The 22123-nt window shown below is 50.6% G+C and overlaps 2 protein-coding genes across 2 annotated transcripts; one reads left to right on the top strand and one right to left on the bottom strand.

Moving 5' to 3' along the window:
- The first annotated feature begins 434 nt into the window (after window positions 1-434).
- On the top strand, window positions 435-1645 carry HAND1 (heart and neural crest derivatives expressed 1). Its single transcript, XM_033073473.1, has 2 exons — window positions 435-946; window positions 1543-1645. The coding sequence occupies exons 1-2, from the start codon at window positions 440-442 to the stop codon at window positions 1642-1644; spliced, it is 609 nt and encodes a 202-aa protein (XP_032929364.1). The 5' UTR covers window positions 435-439; the 3' UTR covers window position 1645.
- An 8432-nt stretch (window positions 1646-10077) lies between these two features.
- On the bottom strand, window positions 10078-21554 carry SAP30L (SAP30 like). Its single transcript, XM_033073207.2, has 4 exons — window positions 21207-21554; window positions 19277-19399; window positions 17544-17642; window positions 10078-15632 (listed from the first exon to the last, which is right to left on the bottom strand). Exons 1-4 carry the CDS (start codon window positions 21390-21392, stop codon window positions 15504-15506), a joined length of 537 nt encoding a protein of 178 aa, XP_032929098.1. The 5' UTR covers window positions 21393-21554; the 3' UTR covers window positions 10078-15503.
- Between the last annotated feature and the right edge of the window lie 569 nt (window positions 21555-22123).

Below are 22123 nucleotides of genomic sequence, written 5' to 3'. Positions count from 1 at the left end.
TCGGACACCCCCGCCCCGGCAGCGGGAATGGAAACGCTCCGGGACGGGGCTGCGGTGCCCCTCGGTTCTTCCTCACGCCCTCCTCCCTGAAAGCGAGGAGCGGGCGGGACCGAGGGCAAGCGGCGGAGGTGTGAGCCCAAGCCCCCGAGCCCGGCGCACGCCCCCTCCGCCGCTCCGCTCCCCCCGGGGCCTCCGCGCATCCTCCCCTGCCCATTGGCTCCACGGCGGGGGGGCCGCGGCCCTATATAAAGACAGGGTCGGGAGGCTCCAGAAGAGGTTAAAAAAACCCCAAACAACAAACCCAAAACCCCAAACCCCACAGCCGCCTCCGGCACCGGAGCCGCGCTCCCCGCAGCCCGCCGCGCCCGCCCGGCGGGGAGCGCCGCCCGGCCGGCCATGGAGCGCTGCTGAGCGGCCCCCGGGGCCAGCCGAGAGGATCATGAACCTGGTGGGGGGCTACCAGCATCACCACCACCACCACCATCACCACCACATGCTGCACGACCCTTTCCTCTTCGGGCCGGCGGCGCGATGCCACCAGGAGCGCGCCTACTTCCCCGGCTGGGTGCTCAACCCGGCCGAGGCGACCCCCGAGCTCGCCGGGCAGAGCCCGAACTACGGCCCCGCCGAGTATGGCCCGGCCGGCCCGGGGCGGCTGGAGGCTCTCAGCGGCCGCCTGGGACGGCGAAAAGGTGTGGGAGGACCCAAGAAGGAGCGGCGGAGGACGGAGAGCATCAACAGCGCCTTCGCCGAGCTCCGCGAGTGCATCCCCAACGTGCCCGCCGACACCAAGCTCTCCAAGATCAAGACCCTGCGCCTGGCCACCAGCTACATCGCCTACCTGATGGAGGTGCTGGCCAAGGACAGCCAGCCCGGGGACACCGAGGGCTTCAAAGCCGAGCTCAAGAAGGCGGACGGCAGGGAGAACAAGAGGAAAAGGGAGACGGTAAGAGGCGGATCGGGACCCGCGTCCCTGCTCTCCGTGGGCCGGGAGCGGGCGGGAAAAACCCCGGGGCTGGGAAGGAAAAATCCTGTAAACTCTGCCGGCCTCGCTGAAGCCTTTTTGCCCAGTGTAATAACACTAATAATAATAATAATAATAATAATAATAATGATAGTAGTAGTAGTAGTAGTTGTAGTAATAACAAATCTGTGGAGGGAAACTCGTCGAAAAACAGCCCGCCCGACGGGCCGGGTGGGCTTCCGAGCACTTTCCGCGGGGGATGAGCCCCCGGGTCCGGGACTGGCCGCGGCGGAGCCTCCTCGGTCTGTCCTTCCCCTCTCCCGGGAGCTCTCCCAGGACGAGCGGGCGCAGGAGCGATTCGGAGCGGGGTCGGCCGCTTCTCCCCGTGCTGCAGCGGGCGGGTGGCGGGGTGGGGGCCCCTAAAGCCCCTCTTTGTCCTGGGGCTGGCAGAGCCGCCCGGAGCCGCGGGGCCCGGCTGCAGCCCTGCGGAGGGTACAAGGGGCGGACAGGCGGCCCGGGACTCCGCTCCGCTCCTGACCGCTCCTTTCTCCCTCCTCTCCTCATCTCCTCTCCCGCAGCAGCCCGAGGTCTATTCGCAGCCTCTGGGGCACGGCGAGAAGAAGCTGAAGGGCCGGACGGGTTGGCCCCAGCAGGTCTGGGCTCTGGAACTGAACCCCTGAGAGCTGCCTCGCCGCCCCGACGGCGCTCCCCGCCCGCCCCTCCATGTGCAATGTCGGATAGAGCCCAGCCCGGCCCCGGAGCCCATCCAGGCTCAGGACACGGGGAGCCGGCCCGGCTGCCCCCCGCCCGGACGGATGCTCCGCGGGACAGAGGCCAGAGCGCTTTGCGGGCTCGGGTCCTGCCCGCCTCGTCGGCAGCGGGGACCAGCCGGGCCCTTTCCCCCGTCCCCTCCCCGCATTTGCAGTAATCGTTGCTCCTTCCCGCTGCCAGCAGCGATCGGCTGCCCCTGCCCCGCCGGGCCGGACTGGAACGGTTCGATTCGTTTGCTATTGTAAATACGAGCCCCCGATCCCCTCTCCCCGTCCGCTGCCTGACCGACGTGTGGCTGCGGTGAAACTACCTAGAGGTGCATTTGGGAACACTCCTGTGCCGGGTTTTCTACCTCAGATCTGCATGACCACTTCCCGAGGGACCGAGCGCGCCACACCACATATTTAAAACTGAATAGCTAAAAAAAAAATAAAATAAAATAAAATTTAAACTTTATGCAAACGGCCTCGGGTCCGAGCCCTCTGCTTTCCCTGCTTCTGCAATCGTGCTGCTCTGGCCGGGTCCCCACAGGGATACTGCGGGATTAAAGACACCCCTGAAGTCAGTGCTCTGCTGTGGGGCCCATCCCTGTGAGGGAATTCCTCCTTGGGGAGCTCGGGATCATTTGAGACTTGTCTATGCCGTCCTTGCTCACCGCAGGAGCTGGCGGAGCTCTGCAAACGTGTACCCGAAACCTCCTCCAGGGCACCCTGCCCTAGAGCCCCTTTCCTCCCTCCTGCTCTAGGGACTGGACTCGTATTTGGCTGGGGGAAGGATGGCAGGATCAGGCCTTTACAGCGTCTGGATGGCACCACAGAGCCGTGGAGCCCCAGGTTTTATTGCTGCCACGCAGAGAGCCAGGGCTCGGCACTTTCTCACAGGGATCCCCTGTTAGGCGCTGCCTCGGCCGCATTTCGAAGGAGCAGCGTCCCCTCCTCGCCACCCGAACACGGCGGATGTCACCAGCCTCGGACACAGCAGCGCTCACGCAGCCCAAATTCTGTCACCACTCAGGCATAAATCCTTAATAATCCTTAATAATTAAAGGCAAATCCTCATTCCTTTACACTGTGCACACACGGTGCTCTTACCAAAGAGTTCCAAGGCTCAGAGCCTGATCCTGCCTTCCCCGCCTGGCCACGCTGCTGTTCCCAGAGACACCGGGATAAACCCTGACACTCGGGCAGCTGCTTGGGGCAAAGAAAAACAGCACGGGAAAATGTGTACATTATTCTATTCCATTATTAATCTGAGGGCTCACAGCAGGGACGTTTACATTTGCTGTTTTAAACCAAGCTTTTAATTGCGACTAAAGGTATAGAAATAATGATGCAACATCTGTAAAATACTGACACATGGATCAATCTGTGTTCGTGCAGCCGCACACACCAAGAATACCCCAGCTCAGCTATACCTCAGCTTGGGTTTTATAACCACTTTGTGCGTGTGTACAAATACAGGAAGGACACACAAACACTGCGGGGTACAGCCAGCGTAATTAACTCTCAACGAAGAACAATCCGGCTGCGTGAATCAGCGTTCCCTCTCTCCGGAGCCGCTGCACGGCTGCCTTCCCTGCCCCTGATCTGTTTTCTGATCCCTTTGAGCGAGACTGAGATGAAAATTGACTGCTAGAAAAGAGCAATTCCCGCCCGCAGTGGTACTTTTTTGTTTGAGCTATAAGAGGTTTAGCATGATACCACTTCCATGAGTGAAGTAGAGTAGGGCACTCGCAAACCTGAACAAAAAGAGAAAAAAGAAAAAAAAAAAAAAGAAAAAGATCCTATTTTATGTCTAAGTTTCACAGTCGCCTAAAGGCTGGGTTCTTAGGGGAAAGCTCCCGAGCTGTCACTGACACTACAACCCAGCCGAAGTCCTGTTCGTGTGTGCCAGCCGGATCCGTGTATCCGTACAGCACCAACCGGGGCTGCCCTTGGGCGGTGCAGGAGGGAAAGGGTTAAACGGGGATTTGGGACTTGCTCTGCTGTGAGGCAAAAGTGACTCTGCACGGGAGGGGTGTCCTCGGTGCCGGCACACCAGGCTCTGTCTGGTACATCCCTCACATCCGGAGCATCTTTTACTACACAAAAAAGCCTCCGCTGGTTTTTGCCTTACGTGTTTCCATTTTGCCCCTGGGAAGGGGCACCCTGCACAGCCAGGGCGATGTTCTGCCTGCATCCGCAGGAGTTTTGATTTTCTTACCACAGGTTTCTGGTGGTGGTACCCGCCGGCTGCAAACATCTGGGGAAGGTGCCCGCAGTGCCAGCCTCCCCCTGCTCCTCGGGATTTTGCAAGTGAAAGCGCTCTCCGTTTCCACAGCTGCAGAGGATTTGCCCAGCAAGGATTTTCCTGCGAGGTAGTGGCTCAGCATTTGGGGAAGAGAGGGTAAAAAACCCCACTAGATATTTCCTGTAGCCTCGGGCTCCCCCGCTCCCCAAAACGCTTCGGACGGGCTGCACTCGCAGGCTGCGAGCTCCGTGCCCAGCTCGGTTCCCACTCCGGGGCCGGGAAGGGGAATCGAGCTTCCAGCTCAGAGCCTGTTCCAGCCTAGGACGGGGCCACCCCTTCACCCCAAAGCGAGAGGAGCTGCAGGGGATGGGAGCCCTGCACAGGGACAGCCTCCCTTCCTCCGGCAGGCAGCGGCAGAGCCCGCACCAGAACCCACTGCCAGAACGCTTTGGCCACCAGCTCTGAGGTTTTGGCTATGGAAGCGCCTAGCTGGTCGGTCAGGGGGGATGGCCCTGCACATACCTTCGGCTCGACCCTGCCGTGAACTTGATGCCGTTGGGAAGCAGCTGGCTCGGGGCACGCAGGCGGGGGCCGCAGTGGCCCGGGCAGAGGAACACGCACGCAGGGATCGCTTGGCCCCGGGGCAGCACCTTACGTGCCAGGTTCCCTGGCCTGGAATCCAGCACGAGGGACACTGCAGGGGACACTGCTGCCAGCCCTGCTGGCCCTCGGCTCCCTGTCTGGCCAAGGGGGCAATGCCGTGGGCAAGGAGGCAGTCGGGCACTTCCCACCCTTCGCTCTGCACCCCTGTTTTGGTGTGCAAAAGAATGGTTCCTATTTTGACTTTTTTTTTTTTTCTTTTTTCCCCCTCCTTTCCTGCCAAGCCCAGACCCTGCTTCTTGTTGTTGTAGGTATTTATGGGCCTGTTTATCTGATCTCGGGGGAGCCTATTCTTATCTCAGAAGCAGCAAGGGAAGGGTTACACTGGACAGCTCGGTAGACAGGATGGAGCCAAATAAAATACCAATCTGACAAAAAAAAGAAAAAAAAGAAAAAAAAAAAAAAAAAGGGGTGGGGGGAGAACACCCAGACCCAGCCACCCGATCACCCATGAGCACTGTCCAGGCTGCAGGCTGGATTTGCCAGCTCCCAAAACAGCTGCTGTGCTCAGGCAGACAGCACAACCCTGGGTAAGAAATGCCCAGGGACAGAGCAGAGGAGAGGGTGGTGTAATGATGCTGAAAGATGGGAAGAAAAATAAAATTTAAAAGTTTCATGTCGGTTGTTGCAGCAGCCCAGCTGTGCTGCTGCTGTCCCGTGTTCCTCGGGGTGAACACGGAAATGTCCCAGCTTGGAATGAGAGGCACAGGCGGTCCCCAGGCTGGCAGGGACTCACTCGAGGTCGTCGCGAAGGTCACGGCCAGGGCCAGGGCTGCTGCTCCCAGCACGGGGCCCCTCTGGGCTGGGGGAGGCAGGGCAGGGCAGCCCCCAGCCCGACACCACAGGGACAGGGAGCCCCAGCTCTGCTTGGCCTCTGCGGAGCCCAAAGGTGCAGCAGGGACAGGACGGAATAGTAGGGGCAGGATGAGATGGAGCTGGGTGGGATGGGGGTGGCTAGGATGGGATGGAGCTGGATAGGATGGGATGGGGCTGGATGGGATGGGATGGAGCTGGATGGGATGGAGCTGGATAGGATGGGATGGGGCTGGATGGGATGGGATGGGGCTGGATGGGATGGAGCTGGATAGGATGGGATGAGGCTGGATGGGATGGGGCTGGATGGGATGGGATGGGATGGGGCTGGATGCGATGGGGCTGGATGGGATGGGAAGGGGCTGGATGGGATGGCCCCTCCTGCCCTGGCAAACAGAGCAGCAAGGGCAGCCCCATGCCAGGGGTACCCCAGTCCTTGCCCCCTCCCCACCCCACGCCCCCCTAATCACTGCTCTTAAGGAAGCCTGGTAGCTGTGGCCATTTAAGGTAGCCCCAGCCCCTCTCAGTGAGGGTAATTGGGCCATAATTTGTATTCGGTGTCAAGATGGCGTCAAAGATAAGACAAAAATCTCCAGGTTTGGGAGCTAAAAAGACAGGAGAAATCCTGACCCGGGGCCGACCTCGGAGGAATGGCCACAAGCCCCAGTGAGTCACATGGCAGGTGAAAGATTTACTGCCAGGGGAACTTTTTGATCCTCTCCCAACACTTGGAGCCTCTCAGGCCAGTTGCTGGCTCCGAAGTCAGACTGTCTCCTGGGAGCACTGCTCAGGTGGGAAGGTTTTCTGGCCAACCAAGGCCCCGCCCAGCTGCAGAGTTCATGACATTCAATAGTTCTTCCTCAAATCTCCATGCTCCTGCAGTCACATGATTCCAGACCCGTGTAAAGAGATGATGCATAGCTGTAGAAATCATGCCCAAGCACAGGAAGACTCTGCAGCCACAAGGTACATGAACACTAACTTTTTTTTTTTACTTTTTCACTTTTATTTTATTTTCTAAACCAAATCCAAACTCTCTCTCATGGTTTTCACCCTTGTGGCAGTTTCTGCTTGGCTGTGCTTGCACTGAGCTCTGCCCAGGGTAAAGTTTTCAATGCAGCTGTCTTTGTCGGGAAAAGACCAAGAACCCTGCACCTTGCACTTTCCCATTTAAACAATGGACAAACTCATCATCTATCCCATGTCCCTACCTCTCCAAAACCAACCTGCATTGGTCCCTTACTCCATGAAGGCTCTTTCTCCAGTGCAGAGCATTGGGAGACCCACAGCTTTCTGCAGAATTACCTGTTCCTGTCCTGCTTAGTGGTAGAGCAATCCCCACAGCAAGCACCTTCCCTGGCAGTGCTGACACTTTGCTGCCAGTGTCCCAGTGATGTCCCATGACAGCTCAGCACAGCCCTCAGGTGAGGGTGGGTGCTGTGGGGTGGCACATCTGCCCGTTTGTGTTTCATGCAGCAGCTGGATTTAAGGCCCAGGATGGAAGGACTGGCACAGGACCAGTGCTGCACAGCTCAGAGCAGGGCGTGGAACCACCCAGACACTTTGCTCAGCAGCACTTGGTGCCACAGCCCCGTGGTGCTGGACAAGCTCTGTCTCTGCTTTGGTTACTCCAAAGCTGAAGTGCAATAACAAACCTGGAGATGCTGGAGCTCCAGGAGCCTGCTGATCAGAGGGACAAGGAGTGGGAGGCACAGGCTGGGAGGAGGGTGTGCACTGGTAAAAGGGGAGTGAGAAGCAGTTACTTACGAGCAGAGGGATTGCAGAGCTGTAGCACATGCCTGGAGCCTCGCTGAGCCCTTGTGACAGATCCCCAAGGCAGGGAAGGCCCTTCTTGCTGTTTCCTTCTTCTTTGGTGTGAGGAATTCGGGTCCTGACCACCCTGAAAGACTTAACAGTAACCAGAGAAGTAGGGGAATTTATGGTATCACCAGCAGCTGAAAGCTGAGGGATTGAGAGGAAAAGCATTTTTTTCCTCCCTCAAACTGCAGCTACCTTGACACAATTCTCATGGCCTGGGACTGACCTGCAGGAGCAGTGAAGGAAAAGCAGGGTCCAGAGCAGGATGGTTTAACTGCCATGGCCAGGAGCTCCTTCCCAAACTGAGATGTGGGAAGGAGTTATGAGTTTGAGTTAGTGCCCAAAGCTTGCAGGAACCCTGAAACTCCCTCCTCTGCTCACCTGGGCTTCTTCCCAGGCCATGGCTGCTGGGCTGGGTGCAGGAGTGGCTGAGAACTCAGACACCAAAGTGAGATGCAGAGGAGCTGGACACAACAGGCTTTGCCCACACAGGTGTCAAGGCCAGGAAGAGACACAGGGCTCATGGGGTGCCCATCACTGTGCTCTCTGGCAGCCTGTATCTGTGATAGGAGAAGCAGCAGAGCCACCTCAGGTACCTGCCAGCTCCCTCCTCCCCACAGCACCAAATTGCTGCTGAAGATGCTGGGGCGATCATGGAGTGCTTCCTGCAACACATAAAGGGAACAGAGCTTGGAGAAAGCTCAAAAGGCAATTAAGTGAAAGCATACTGGGGGGGTTTCAGGTACTTAGGAAGAAGCCAGCACTGCCTGCAAGGATAAGAGATGTGAAATGGACTCCAGCTTCTGGCAAAGTGAGACTGAGTGCTGGTGGAGCTGTAGTTATTCCTAGTAGTTGTATTAAAAAAAAAAAGAAAGCAAAAAAAAGCAAGCAAGCCCTGAGTGTCTCTCTCCTCCACACTCCTCCTGCACAGCCGCATCTCTAAGACACAAAACCATTAAATCCACATTCACATTTTTCCCTGGTCCTCTGAGCTGCCCTTTCTGCTGGGGAGCGGGGAAGCAATGCCTGGTTTCCATCAAGGCTGCAAGGAGAGGATCGGACGTGTTCAATTTCAATGTCCAACCGGGAAAAAAATCCCTCAGAACCCAAACAAACCGTTTTTATGATCTCCACGTCCCAGCACAGCATAATCCTGCTTCCGGTGTCTGACAGGCACAGCCAGCCCCTGCCAAGGGAGCATCTCTGGGGTGGGGACACGGCCCCGGTGCCCTGGCAGCTGCCCTGGGCTGGCAGGGGCAGCGATCCCCCCCTCCGGGTTCCTGAGCTAACACTGCCCTCGCACGGCAGCCGCGAGTGCAGAGAGGGATGTGCATTTCTCAGCCCATCAGATCAATCTGCTGCCTCCTTTGGCAGTGTGGATATGTTAAAGACTGAGCAGATTCTGAATTGGTTTCGAGCTTGAAATCTTCTGTGGGTTTCTTGGCAGGGAGCAAATGTGAGGTTAAGTAGCATTATTCATCACTCTATACAAATAGCAGATTAACTGGCAGTTTATTTCTATCACAAGTTTCCATTATACCCTCTGGTACTAAAGTCAGCACCTGCACAACAGGTTGCTGCTTACAGCTGTTCTCCTTTAGCCGTGCTGCCTCTCCTTCTCACTGCGCTGGCAGAAGAGCCCTCACTCATCAATTTGAGAATGCAAATCAGAGTTTTCTCCTTCCACTGGGGTACACTGCCCACCTGAAAACTCTCCCCTGACACCTCCTAAAAACAGGTTGTGTGACATGATCCACCCTTGCTCCTCTTTCCATGGTGCCCACCTGTGTCACCTCTGGTCTTGCCTTCTCCAACTGGCAGCTCCCTAAGGCACAGCAGCATGTCCCAAAATTATCCTGGTTCATTAAGGCCTCCAGACACATCCACAAAGGCAGGCACTGGGGACACTGGGATCTGTTTTGGGTATAAAGCTTTCAACATCTGATCCTCCTCCTCTGTGAGAACCCAAGTGTGTGAAAAGCTACACTACAACCTCTTTCCTGGCTAAAAATCAAGGCTAAAAGCACGACTCAAACAGTGCCAGCAGAGCCTTTAAAAACACCATGACAGAGTTCAGATCAACAAGTACTCAAGTCCCATTTTTTTCACTTGCTTCCTCAGTGCAGACAAAAAGTGAGACATATTTGTCTGTAAGGTTGATGGTCAGGAGGAGTATCAGAAAAAGAAATGAAACAAAGCATTTCATGGGAAAGGATCTTGAATGCTGGGATGGTCCATGTCATTACTGCTCTGGAGCAGCGCCTACCTTGTCAGCTGGGCATGCAGGTTTGACTCTGGACAACAGAAGCTATAAATCATGCATGAAATGAAGCCAAGGATGTGCCTCAAAAAGAGGAGCAGAAGCACGGGGCTGAACTAGACATAAAGAAGATTCATTAGGAAACATGAATCAAATGAAAAGCTGCACTTGACAGACTCCTCATGATGCAGGAGGGGAGGAATTCCCATCATAGAGAAGCCCAACATCCCTAAAATACAAGGGCATGTGGCTCTTCAACAACCTCCATCTTTCTTGCAAGTTGTTTTTTTTGTTGCATTCAGAAGACTCCATGAATTGCACCTGTGCAGCCCACACGGGTTTGTCAGAAAATATCCCATCACCTGAGATTTCCACTGCAAGCTTGGCATTCTCACTGAGCAGTGCCATTCTCTGCTCCATGCCTGCAGTGTTTTCAGCCCTGGGGAGGTAGGGAGTGAATCTGAGAAGCCTGGAACAAAACATCCACACAAAGCAGAACTCCCTTGGCTCTGGAACCATCAGTGCTGAGGGCAGAAAGGCAAACAAGGGAATGTGGGCCTGGTTGCTAGATAGATCATTTATTAAAGTGAAATTCAGAATTTTATCTTTGTCAGACAGTACAGAGTTAAAGTCTCATACACAGTGGAAGCAGGACATTTCCTACACCTCAGAGAAATGAGTTCTACAGTTTTTGCTATAAGTTACTAAGTTGCTTTAACAATACACAGCTATATTACACAGTTAAAAATACAAGGTGTCCAAAACATTTGGCATAAGATCAGCACAACACATGGAGGCCAGAAACAGAAGAGGGAACACAGTTTTCTCTCCCAGTAAGCCTGCCAAAAGACTCCAAACCATTCCTCAAGTTACCTGCTACCCACCTCCCCTGCAGTAGCTGTGGAGCAGAGTGTGGTAGGGCAGGAGTAAACTCAGCCCTGGTAAGGCTCAGCTAAGCCAGAGGCTCCTGGAGCCTGCTGATGTACAGGATGGCCTGCAGAGCTGCTTGCAAGGGAAGTTCAGGTTTAAGGCAGGAGCCTCCCCCTCTCCCCACACTTTTTTCAAGCATTTAGTTCATCCCAAGCAGATGTGTTCACAAGCAAGTCAAAAACACGAGACCAGGGATAGCTGTGAAAAGTGCAAGGAGTATCATACATCCCAACAGTTCATTTACACTTTGAAAGTGGAAAATGAGAACTCCCTAACTTGATAAGCTAGAGATGGTTAAATGGCATCAGCGACACGAGGAGTGAGGCATCAATAACATTCCTTCACCTCGGGGACTCTTCAGTCCTTACCCTGGGCAGCACAAGGACTCCTTTTGGAAGGGAGGCCACCTTGGACTACCCACATTTCTAAGCTGTAGAGACAAAGTGACTCTAGTGCTCCACAATCTGCAAACTCTAACAGTCCCTCAGCAGACCCCTCCTCTCCCCTCCAACTGCAGTTCCTGCTGAAGATCTCCCATTGGTATTTACATTTGGCTCAACCAAAAGATGTAAAGTGCACAGCTCGCCCTCCTCCCCCTCTCATAAAACATCCATCACAGGAGCTGACACAGAACAAATCTCCCTCCATGCTGCTGCTGTGGAAGAGTTGTTTTGTTCAGTCTCCCTGTGGGCCATGTCCTGCATCATCCTCCCTGTGCCATCATGACCTGCATGAAAACGCCCATTCACTGTAGAATATTTTGGCTCTTGTGTTCAAAACCTCTCTGAACCCAGCTTGCACTTTAGACTCACTTGAAATGCCAGGCTTGACATGTTCTGGTCAATCCTTGCACCCTGGGGTATCTAGTAATTTACAGCCACATTTCTAAGGAAAACTGGGACACCAGAATACCAGAGAGAAGAGTTACAGAGCTCTGCTTTTCTCAGGTTGAGCATCTGAAGTGCCTGGCAAAAGAAACATTACTTTTTAATGCAATCATTCACTTCAGGTTGATATACAATAATCTTTCAGATTATGAAATTTTGAAAACTGCATTCTAACAGAGCCTCCTTGGATGTGTTTGCACTTTTCAGCCATCAGGTTGCTACTGACTCGAGTCTTTGCATGCTTCCAACTCCCCTGAGCTGAGCTCAAGCCAATAACTACCAGCAATGATTTCTCCTTCCCTTGAAATAAGCAGAGGGTCAGCATACAGGATGAAATTAACCCCAGAAGAGATGTTTCTGCATTATTTGGATTGCATACTAATGGCTTTGGATCTATTCAGAACTCTAATTAAGTTAATGGAACTCTGCAATGAGAATTGAGCTAGGCTATGGAATTGCATTAGGCTATATAATGGCTGGAGACCTTTAGAGACAATTCCTCTGCCCCAGGGTGAATGTCACCTATGCAGGCTTGTAAGAAATAAGCTTCCACTATTATAAATAGAAGATGACATCTGGTCATCCTCCATGCCCCCAAGGCTTGTGCTCCATGGTTCAAAGCTAGACAGAATTTAAGGCCCATCTGTGAAAAGCAAAATGCAAAAAAAAAATATCATACCAGCCAAAGCGATTTGGGTCTTACACCTTTCCAACAAGTCCCATCTAAAAGTGCTGAGAAAATGTCCCACCTCATGGCTTCACAAGTGTGAGGTTCAAACACATTTAACTTGACGTTTAAAATAAAAAGTTGGAAAGTCTTTTTTCTCTTTTTTACTTGGCATGCAGCATAAGGAATCGAACACACAGCACGGTATCGTACACAAGGACAATTGCATTGTTGCGTTTTCTGGTTATTAGACACTAAATGCTTTTCAAGAATCACAGGCACCCTGAACATGGATATTGCTACTGAATTGACGTGTGGTTTCAGTTCATAGCACAGGAGCCAGCGAGTTGCTGACCCTTCCATCAAGACCATCAGCTTTCTGTTGCTCAAGGTGTTTTGCTCTAGCTAAGTTGAGAACAAGGTAATAAGGCATTTGCAAGGGGTTTATAAGGCCATGGGGTCTGACAGCCAAAGATTCTTCTGTTTCTTTGGTGTCTTGCCTCCAAGCTTTCCACCTTATAAACAACTGCTAATGGCTGGTAAACATCTCTTCATCATCACACTTCACTAAGAATTTTTTTTTCAAAAAAGTAAAATTGCTTTAGAAGTGAAACCAACAAGGATCACATTTAACATCCATTGACTATTTCAGGAAAAAAAAAGAACAGAAAAGTTTCCTGGATACCACCTCGGCACAAAAGCATTCCAGTGAATACACCTGAACAGATGGAACCTGCCACCATATTTCCTTGAAAAGAATCATTTTGCTGCTGGCTACTAAAACACCCCAACAGATTTATTTACTCTTAAAAATAAAACAAAATAAAATACAACCACAAAAAAAGTAAATCCCAAACAAACTACATTTTTACAGTTTTGGTCTAGAATCACAGAATCACAGAATCAATTAGGTTGGAAAAGACCTCTGAGATCATCGAGTCCAACCTATGACCAAACACCACCGTGTCCATCAGACCATGGCACCAAGTGCCAGTCTTTCCTTAAACACCTCCAGGGACAGTGACTCCACCACCTCCCTGGACAGCCCATTCCCATATTTAATCACCCCTCCTGTGAAGAAATTTCTCCAAATGTCCAACCTAAATCTTCCTGGTGCAACTTGAGGCAGTTTTCCCTTGTCCTGGCACTGGCTGCTTGGGAGAAGAGGCCAACTCCCACCTGGCTCCACCCTTCTGTCAGGGTGTTGCAGAGAATGAGAAAGTGTCCCCTGAACCTCCTCTTCTCCAGGTTGAACAACCCCAGCTCCCTCAGCCATTCCTCACAGGACCTGTGCTCCAGATCCTTCACCAGCTTTGTTTCCCTTCTCTGGACCTGCTCCAGCACCTCAATGTCCTTCCTGAATTGAGGGGACCAGAACTGAACACAGCACTCGAGGTGTGGCCTCACCAGTGCCCAGTACAGGGGAAGAATCTCTATGAGGCACAACCCTCTCAACTCAGAAACTCCTTTTCTCTTGGTAACATGCTCTGATTACAGGAGCACTTTGAAGGTTGCCATGCAGTCAGAGAATGTACCCTTCTAACTATGTGTCCTGCATGAGAGAAGCCAGATCATGTTGACTGATGTGGGAACTACTCCACCCTTTCAACAAGGAAAGGATCAGCACAAATAGGAAATTTTTAAACATTCATGAAATACCAACACAAGACATTCTCTCCTCATTCCTTGAACCTTTCTCTTGTATGATGTTTGAAAAATCCATGTGGAATTGAACAAGGAAATGCTGAAACAATCACGCTCCCCAGATGTCACAAATGGGACATTACCATAACAGAGTATTTCTGCCTATGACACAGGACTTAAGACATGTTGAAGTTTGTTGAACATGTTTTTGGAGTATTAGCAAACAATTCAGAGTCATGTGAACAACTTGCTTTAAATTGTGACTTGAATTTTAAAGAGACCCTGGGAGAGCTTCAACGAGAGCTTCACTAATTGAACCCTTCATGCCTTACAAAATGAAATGCAGTACTAAGCTGGGACCATGACCAGTTGTGTTTAGCTCTTAAACAAAGCTTCATCCAGTTTTGAAATAATAAAACCTTACCACTTACAAAATGCTAGCCAAGGTTTTCTACTGTTCATTTCGTTGCTTAAGGCTTGTTAAGAATATCCTCTCTATGTGGAGTCTTGGTATCTTGTACCAGAATGGAGAGACTGGTCAGGACAGCAAAGAAACAGAGCAGTGCTTTAAATCATGAGATACCCTGAAGAGAGTTTGAGGTCACTGGAGAACAGTCAGTCATGACCAATACCATTAAAAGCTCCTTTTGCCAAAATAATCACTGTATTATCTGTAAGGACACCTCGGCTTTAAATAAAATCAGGGTGATCTCCTCCTACAAAGCCCTGTTAGGGAGCACCAGTGTGCCACCCTCACTCACACAGCTCTCATGAAAGCACATGAAATGTTCATGAAAGGCAAATGCTTTGATGCTTCTTGCCCATTGCAAAGGAGATGAAATGTATCATGAAATGCTCCAGTCAGATCACTGCCCTGGTTTTGGTGCCTCACCCATAAATCTGCTTTATACTAAACAGAGCCCCTGAATGCACACAGCAGTTTTGTGACACCTGCTACAGTTTCAGCATTAAATGCACATCACTTGTGATCAATACTGACCTGACACAGAAATTAGGAGACTGATGTCTCAAGCCATTGTTTCACCTATCATCACTGAAATATTAATAAATCAATTAAATAAGCACTTTTATCAACATGATCAGAAACAGCAAATAGATTGTGTTTGCCTTAATACCACATTCAGAGAAATGCAGAAGTTTTTAAATGCTTACAGAAAATTTAATCAGTGAGTTCTTAAAAGAAATTAGAAAAGAGACTGCAGGGAGCTGGTTGGCATCTGTGTCGGATGGGGTTGGGAGGAAAAAAAATGGCAAAAAAAACTCCCATCAATTTCAGACTGGTCAAGTAGCATTCACTGGAGTAGATCTGGTGAGCTGGAGCACTAGCAGAAATTTGGGACTTGAAGCACTGACTCAAGGCAAGACAGAGCATGTGTAGATGAGCAGCAAGCTTCAGACCCATGCACCTTGATCATGAATTTTATCTCTGCTGCTCTTCCAGTCCTGTACCAAGACAAACTGCATGGTGGTTTGTGATGCAGCCTGAATTCAGTGAAAAAAATTCCATCTGGCATTTGAATTGCACTGAGATGTAGATTTCCAGAAATGGTTTAAAACACCAAGTTGACAAACTCCACAGTTCTACAGATTTATTTGGTTTCCCCATTATCCTCATTTCTTTATTCCAATATGACTTTGAAATGAGGGGAAGAAGTCTTCAGAAACATGCTGGGCACATGTTTTCAAATACTCCTCATAAGAATGTCTATATTTTTTTCTGTCATCCAGACACTGCATTTTAAAAAAATTTACAATATACTTTACCAGTTTTTATAAACCTAAAATGCACAATACCACACATTCCTTCAAGGTCTCTCTTATTCCAAGCCTTGTTAATCTTCAGTCGAGTTGCTTGCTGCCTTCTGATTTTTGGTCCAGCCTGCTCTTGTTGTTCTTCACCATGTAGATGAAATATGCAAGTGTCTCCTTCTCATTCACTGGAATATTCCTGAAATGACGACTGACAGTCTAGAAGGACAACAGGTAAAGAGACAGAAATGCTGGAATTAAAAACTAGAAATAATCAGAACAGGATTTCTCTTCACTTTCCAAAAACGATTTTATGGCCACTGAGCGCATTATCCTTTGAGTGAAACATGCACCAATTCCAACTGTCAGTCCTCATTTACCTCCCTCTCTCTTTACAGCTGGAATGTGTGTCTGAACATAGCATAGCCTTGCTATGTCAGCAGGATTTGCAGCCAACCTACAAGAGGAATTTGGAAGCCAGAATGTCCTCCTGCCAAAGCAGCGCAGCGTCTCCTCAGCGACATTTTGTGCTGAGATTATTTGGCGAGCAAGTTTTCCCTGCACCTCTGTGTTTTAAAGGAGAGTGTCAGAAACACTGCAGCACTTTGCTCTGTGAACCAGGTGTAGCAAAGTTCTATCCAGAGTTCCTCTGGACTCACTGAAAGGAACATCAGGGAATTTGCAATGGGAGGGTTAGGTTTTGGTTAGGGCTACCCCTCAATGACAGTAGCATAAACCCTGAAACATTAGCTGCTTTTTCCTCAAAGTGAATGTGGAAAACATGTTGGAGCTGGACAAGATCTGTTTCTCATAGGAGAAACTTTTTTTGGTACCCAACACAGTCCAGAATGGGATTCTGATGCAGTTTGAGCAATAAGTCACTCCAAGGAGATTCATGGAAGCCTGAGTTTCCCTCACAGTGGGATAGCATGAGGAGGGTAAGAGCCTCAGGCAGCAGTGATTCAAGCATGGGAGCTGGATGAGGATCCAGCATAGAGTCAAAGCTGCTCAGGCTTCACAGGAAATCTGAGAAGTATGTGACAGCTTTAAGTTAGGTTCCCTTTATTTTCCACATGCACAGTAATTGATCTTTTCTTTCCTCTTGGGTACATTCACAGTAAATTCCTTAAGCAGGCAGTCCTTCATGGCAGGAGGCAGCTGACAGACATGAACTGGTTAGTTAAAATATGACAAATCAGGACTGCTAATGAGGTACAACCCCATCCTACTTCATTCAACTTACTCCGACATGCCCTACATTGCACATTCTCTATATTCTGTATATTCACTCCCTGGCTGACTCTGAAAGAAAGATAGTGTCTTGCTGACTTTTTTTGGTCTGTCATGGTTTTGTTCTTTAAAGCAAGAGTAAAAGCAAACCAGACAGTTTTAGGCAGAGTTGTGAAAGCCACAACTTACAAAATTAATCTCAGTACTAATCAGTAACTACTACTGTTTTTTTCAAGTTTAGAGAAGATTGTTCCCACAGCATGGCTTCAGGTCAAGTCAGGAAAGAGAGCAGAGCAGAGCAGAAGCACAGCAAGCACAACTTGCCCAAATACCAGAAAGATACAGAGAGTTCTTTCTGAACAAGTAGCTCATATGGTGAGAAAGCAGCAGAGGCCCTTAAGAAAAAAGCCTTTTATAATACAGAATCATCAGGACAAGGGAGGGAAATAAAGAATCTCAATCCACAGACAGTGATGCTGCCTTTAATAACAAGCAATTCCAAGGAGTTCAAGTGCCTGTGAGGAAAGGAGCACTTAGGGAGATGATTAGTGGGTTAAGTCTGAGTTTCAGCTGAGCAGCCATCCCCAGATAACACCCAAAAACTGGGTCCTGTTTCTGCTCTCTAAAGGGCACTGATTGGTACTATGAAAAAGGTGGGAAAGGAGGCAGAGACAAGCAAGTTACTAAAACAGGCTTTCTACAGCCAGTGTCTTTCCAAGCCTGTCCCAGGTAGAAGCAGGCAGGCAGCTTTCTGCTGGCATCATTCCCTGAAACCTTCAGAGGGCACTTGCTCTGCACCAGTGAGTCACACAGGTGTGAGTGCCCATAAATGTGCCCTTGAACAGAGGAGATAAAAAGTTTTCTTGTAACAGAGATAGCACCACTGCTGTCCTCACTTACTTCTGCAAGCTGAGCCTTGTTGAGTCCAGGCCTAGTCTGCAACTTATAATGTCTCTTGTAACGTCGCAGGGTGTTCACTTGGAGCTGGAACAAGTCAACCTGGAAGTGATGAAAAGAAGAGGGCATGAGCACTACCTTTAGCTTCTATGAGTAGTTATTTTATCTAAAAAGATCTAAAAATAACTACTTCTTCCTCAACAAGACTTCTCCTTTCTTGCATTCAGAACCATGCTGGCTTGTCTTTCTGACAAACCTAAGTGTATTTTGTATTTGTTAACGCTAAAGGACCAAAATAGCCTTGGGGAAATAGAAATTTTTGTTCTGGTTCACATGCTGTCAACAGAATTGCTGGCCAATTTCTGCTCTCAATTACACCTCTGCAACCTCCAAGCAAAGGGGAACCTTTTGTTCCCACAAGGTTTAAAAAGCTCACACATGAAATAACAATTTAGCAGGCACTGAACAAACGGCTTGTGACATAAAACAGAGTACAGAGATGAAATGAAATTCAAATACTTAAATAGGAAGTGCACAGTTTAAAAGCAAAGGGGGTGGTGGTGAGGTTACAGCAGGGAAGATGAAGATCATGTGGGAAATGTCAAGTTTCAAAGACAAAAGGAATCTCTGCTGAAAACTGAGAGGGAAATGACATTAAAACTGACACGGTGCAGAGCTCCCTGTTCAGCTGGTGACGTGCATCCCTCAGGTTTCAGTCACCAAATACTCTGTGTGTTCTACAGCACCAACATTTTTAGATGCCAACTGGGTCTTCAGTAATCACCCTGGCAACTACTGCAAAGCTTGAACAGGAAAGTTTTAATAGAGAACCTTGTAGAATGGAAACATGAACAGTGATAACAAAAGGTCAGGTTATCTTTAAAAAAAACCCATATCAAAAAACTTGCTACTCTTTCAACACCTCCACACAGGAGGTGTGTGCACCAGCTTTGCACCAAGGCACAGCTTTGCTGGCAAAACGACTCTTGGTGGCTTTTTTTTTTTTTATTTCAGAAATAAACGGCTTTTTGCCAATAGGGTTGGCATTTCCAGCAGAGGGCTCTGCTGACGTGGCCATGCTCTGCTTCTCTGAACATCACCTCTGCACAACTTTTACCATGTCAACAGTACCAAAAACATCACTGAAGCAAGTGCAGCACGCAGTGGCACAGAAAGAAGGATTATTCTAGAGTTCTCTATCACAGAAAACTTCCCCCAGGCCTATCTCCTGAAAATAAAAATGTGTCACAAACTATTTAAAGGTAATTTTAAATAGTGCTAAAAAATACCATATATGCAAGTATCTGGAGCAGCTCAATATCCCTGGGTAACAAATACCTAATCTAAGAGAGTGACCTATTGGGTTCTGTAGTGTATTTGCAAAATGATGCATACTAAGTTACAAAGAATTATGTGGGGGCATCAGACACCACCAAAAATAACTTATTTTAGCCTTAAAAAAATTAGTATCAAATACAATTTGAACTGTACATACATGAAGCTGTGCAGGTACCTTATCACATCTCTTTTTATAGAGAACTACACAGGCAAAGAACTCATAGAGGAATGAAGAAAATTAGGACACCACATGTTAGAAGAAACTCTTCCTGGAAAGTGAAAGTAACTCCACAGCAGTTTCAATGGCCTTGCAATTCAAAATATAAATATTTTCTGATTTATGAGACCATCCAAGTGAAACTTCAACAAGCTAAGAACTGGTAAAGCAGCTCACAAACCTCTGGAACATCTGTGTCGTGCTCAGGAGAGTCACCTCCATCATCACTCGTCTTCCTCTTCCTTTTGTTCCGAACACTTTGAATGAAGTTCTTGTGAAAATCACAAATATACAGATGTCTCACCTGAGAACCAGAAGTGGTGAAAAAGCAATCAAAAAAGATCCTGTTAAACAGCATCCAACAGCAGCTGCTCAGACACCAGTGTCAGGTGCATCCCTCGAGACTGGCGTGACCGACTGACATCAAGGAATTTCTAATCTTAAATCCCAGCTCTGACATCACACTCTTTATTTGAAATACCTTACAAGAGTTACCTTACAAAGGCAAAGAAAACAAAGAACTAAAGATCCAGCTGAACTTGAACCTCTGCAGATAAAATATTTCTCTTTTATGGCTGCAATCATACGTCAAAGAAAAAAAATGGGTGCTTGTCTGAAGGAAGTGCATTTATTTCAGGACTTACTAGCAGGTAACTATGAAAAAATGTATTATTCTATTCCACTCTTGTGCACTTTCTGGCTTGAATACAGAGGATTATTAAGGCAAGTGTTTCAAAACCTCAACCAAATAAAACTTGAGCTGATCACCTCAACTAAAACAAACAAACCAAATGCAGAACAGTCTCCTTCCTACTGCTTGCTCAGCCATGGAACCTCCCTTTTAACAAATATTATCTCACTACAGCTAGCAAAACAAAGCACTTCAAATGATCAAACCAATGATATTTGATAAATGATCAACCAAATGATATTTGGTATCTATAAGGCAAAAGATCTTCAGATAACACAGGCACCCCACATCCAAAATCACTCCATGCAGCCTGCTTTACACTTTCCCTTTGTTCTGACTGCATTAGTCTGACTTCCCCTTTTTGTTTCTAAAGCCTGGCATCTGTCAACAAAGACTCATTTCTAAAATGCAAGAAATTACTACGCCACTAGACAGATCTGTTGAAAACTACAACTGGGAGAAACACTCTATTTTTTAAGAATATGTTTCAAACTGAGTCACTTTTCCCGTGACACGATGCATTTCGGCTGTGCAGAAGAGACCCAACCAACTGGGGGAGCTGCCAAACAGACTGACTCAAAACTTCACCTTTTTTTTTTTTTTCCTTTGCTTTGTTTTCAGCGGTTTTGATCTTTACAGCTCAGGCGAGAAAAGCGTGCATAGCTGAATTCCGTTAACGAAGTCACTTCTGAGAAATTCCTTCTGTGATCTGCTCTGCTCTGCCTATTTCTCTGCTGGGCAAATAACCCGTTCCTATCTGGAGCTGACAGCTGTCACTTAATGTCATTAGGCAGCAAACCGGGCTGCTCTGGGTGCGAATAAGCCCTGCTGAAGAGGCAGCACATCTCACCGCCAGCTCGGTTTTTAACCTGCTTCGCTCCAACACCAATTCTCACCAATTAAAGAAGTAACGTCAGTGCCGCCTGACTGAAGCAGCAAGCACAGCGCTGCTTTCACCTGCCAGCACCAGCCTTTCCAACCCGAAACCGCAACGGGAGCAACACTGCTGCCTCCCAAGCGCTGACAGCTCCTCTGCTTCCCTGCACAGCGCCTGCCTCGCAAACAAGCGTTCAGCGCTTTAGCTACATTGTGCTCCAGCAGGCGGGCAGTGCCACGGGGGAAAGCCGGCTCGGCACCCGGGGAACAGCCGGGTCCAGCCAGGCACGTCCTTCCCTTCCCTCCCCGAGCGCTGTGTCGCTGAGCACGGGCAGCACCGCGGGTGCCGCACACAGCCCCGCACACAGCCCCGCAGCCCAGCCCGCAGCGCCAGGCGAGCCCCGCCGGCCGCCCGGAGCTCAACTCGCCGGGCGGATCCGCATCTCCCCCGAGGCACCGCAGTGCGGTGGCGGCGGGGGCCGGCCCGGCCGCCCCTCCGAGGGGCTCGGCGGCGCCCGGCAGCCCCGGCCGAGGCCGCACTCACACTTTTGTCGATGTCCAGCTTCAGCTTCTTCTGCGAGATGCTCTTCTGGATCCTCTTGCTGAAGGACGCGTTGCCGGCGGGGCGCACGCAGCGGTCCCCGTCGTCGATGAGGCAGCAGCTCTGGCCGTAAAAGGGGGCGGCGGGCGGCCCATCCCGGCTGTCCTCCTCGGTGCTGAACCCATTCATCGCCCACCTGCCCGCCCCTCACCCCGCGCGGGGAGCCGACAACCGGGGGACCAACCGGGGGACGAGCCGCCGTCACTACCGCGCCCTCGGGGGGACCCCGCCGCCTCCGCGGGGGCCCCCCACTACGGCAGGGGAGGGGAGCCCCCTCCGCCGTCGCCGCTCAGCGCTGCCCGCGGGGTCGGGCCGGGCCGGGCCCCCCAAGCGCCGCCGCCCGCGGGGAGCCGGGACCGCGCAGCGCTCGCACACACAAAACCGCCTCCCCGGCCGCGGAAGTCCCGCCCCCCGGCCCGCAGGCGCGGCTGTGATTGGGCCTCGCGGCTGGAGGGGCGGGGCGCCCCGCGCCGCTCCGAGCGCCGATTGGCCGGAGGAGCTGTCCGTCCGCCGCCGCCGCCCGGCCCCCGCAGCCGGAAGGTCGCCGTGAGGGGCGCGCGGAGGGAGCGGCGGCTCGGCCCCCCCGGCCGCCGGACCCTGAGGGGAGCCGGCCGCTCCCCGCGGTGCTCGGCAGGTGCCGGGCTGGTACCGCCCGGAGGAGAAGGGAGGGGACCCGGCCCTGCCGACCTTCAGGGTTCCCCTGCTGCCGAGACGCGCACGGGACACCCGCCTGCAGCCGCGGGTTCCTCCAGCCGCCCGCAGCTGCAGCGGCACCGCTCCCGTGTCAGACCTGAACCCCGAACACCGCTGGAGCTGCGGCTCCTGCTCGGCCCTCGTACAAAACTCGGCTCGGCACAGCC

The sequence above is a fragment of the Catharus ustulatus genome, chromosome 15 (genome assembly GCF_009819885.2).
Source record: "Catharus ustulatus isolate bCatUst1 chromosome 15, bCatUst1.pri.v2, whole genome shotgun sequence".
NCBI lineage: Eukaryota > Metazoa > Chordata > Aves > Passeriformes > Turdidae > Catharus > Catharus ustulatus.
Note: the sequence above shows the minus strand (reverse complement) of the source record. Positions and strands in the feature narration are given on the sequence as shown.

Coding starts and splice junctions, on each gene's coding strand:
- HAND1 (XM_033073473.1), top strand. CDS start 440: ATGAACCTGGTGGGGGGCTACCAGCATCACCACCACCACCACCATCAC. Junction 947..1,542: donor ACAAGAGGAAAAGGGAGACG/GTAAGAGGCGGA, acceptor CCTCTCCCGCAG/CAGCCCGAGGTCTATTCGCA.
- SAP30L (XM_033073207.2), bottom strand. CDS start 21,392: ATGAATGGGTTCAGCACCGAGGAGGACAGCCGGGATGGGCCGCCCGCC. Junction 19,400..21,206: donor AGCTGGACATCGACAAAAGT/GTGAGTGCGGCC, acceptor TCTGGTTCTCAG/GTGAGACATCTGTATATTTG. Junction 17,643..19,276: donor ACGACACAGATGTTCCAGAG/GTTTGTGAGCTG, acceptor CATCACTTCCAG/GTTGACTTGTTCCAGCTCCA.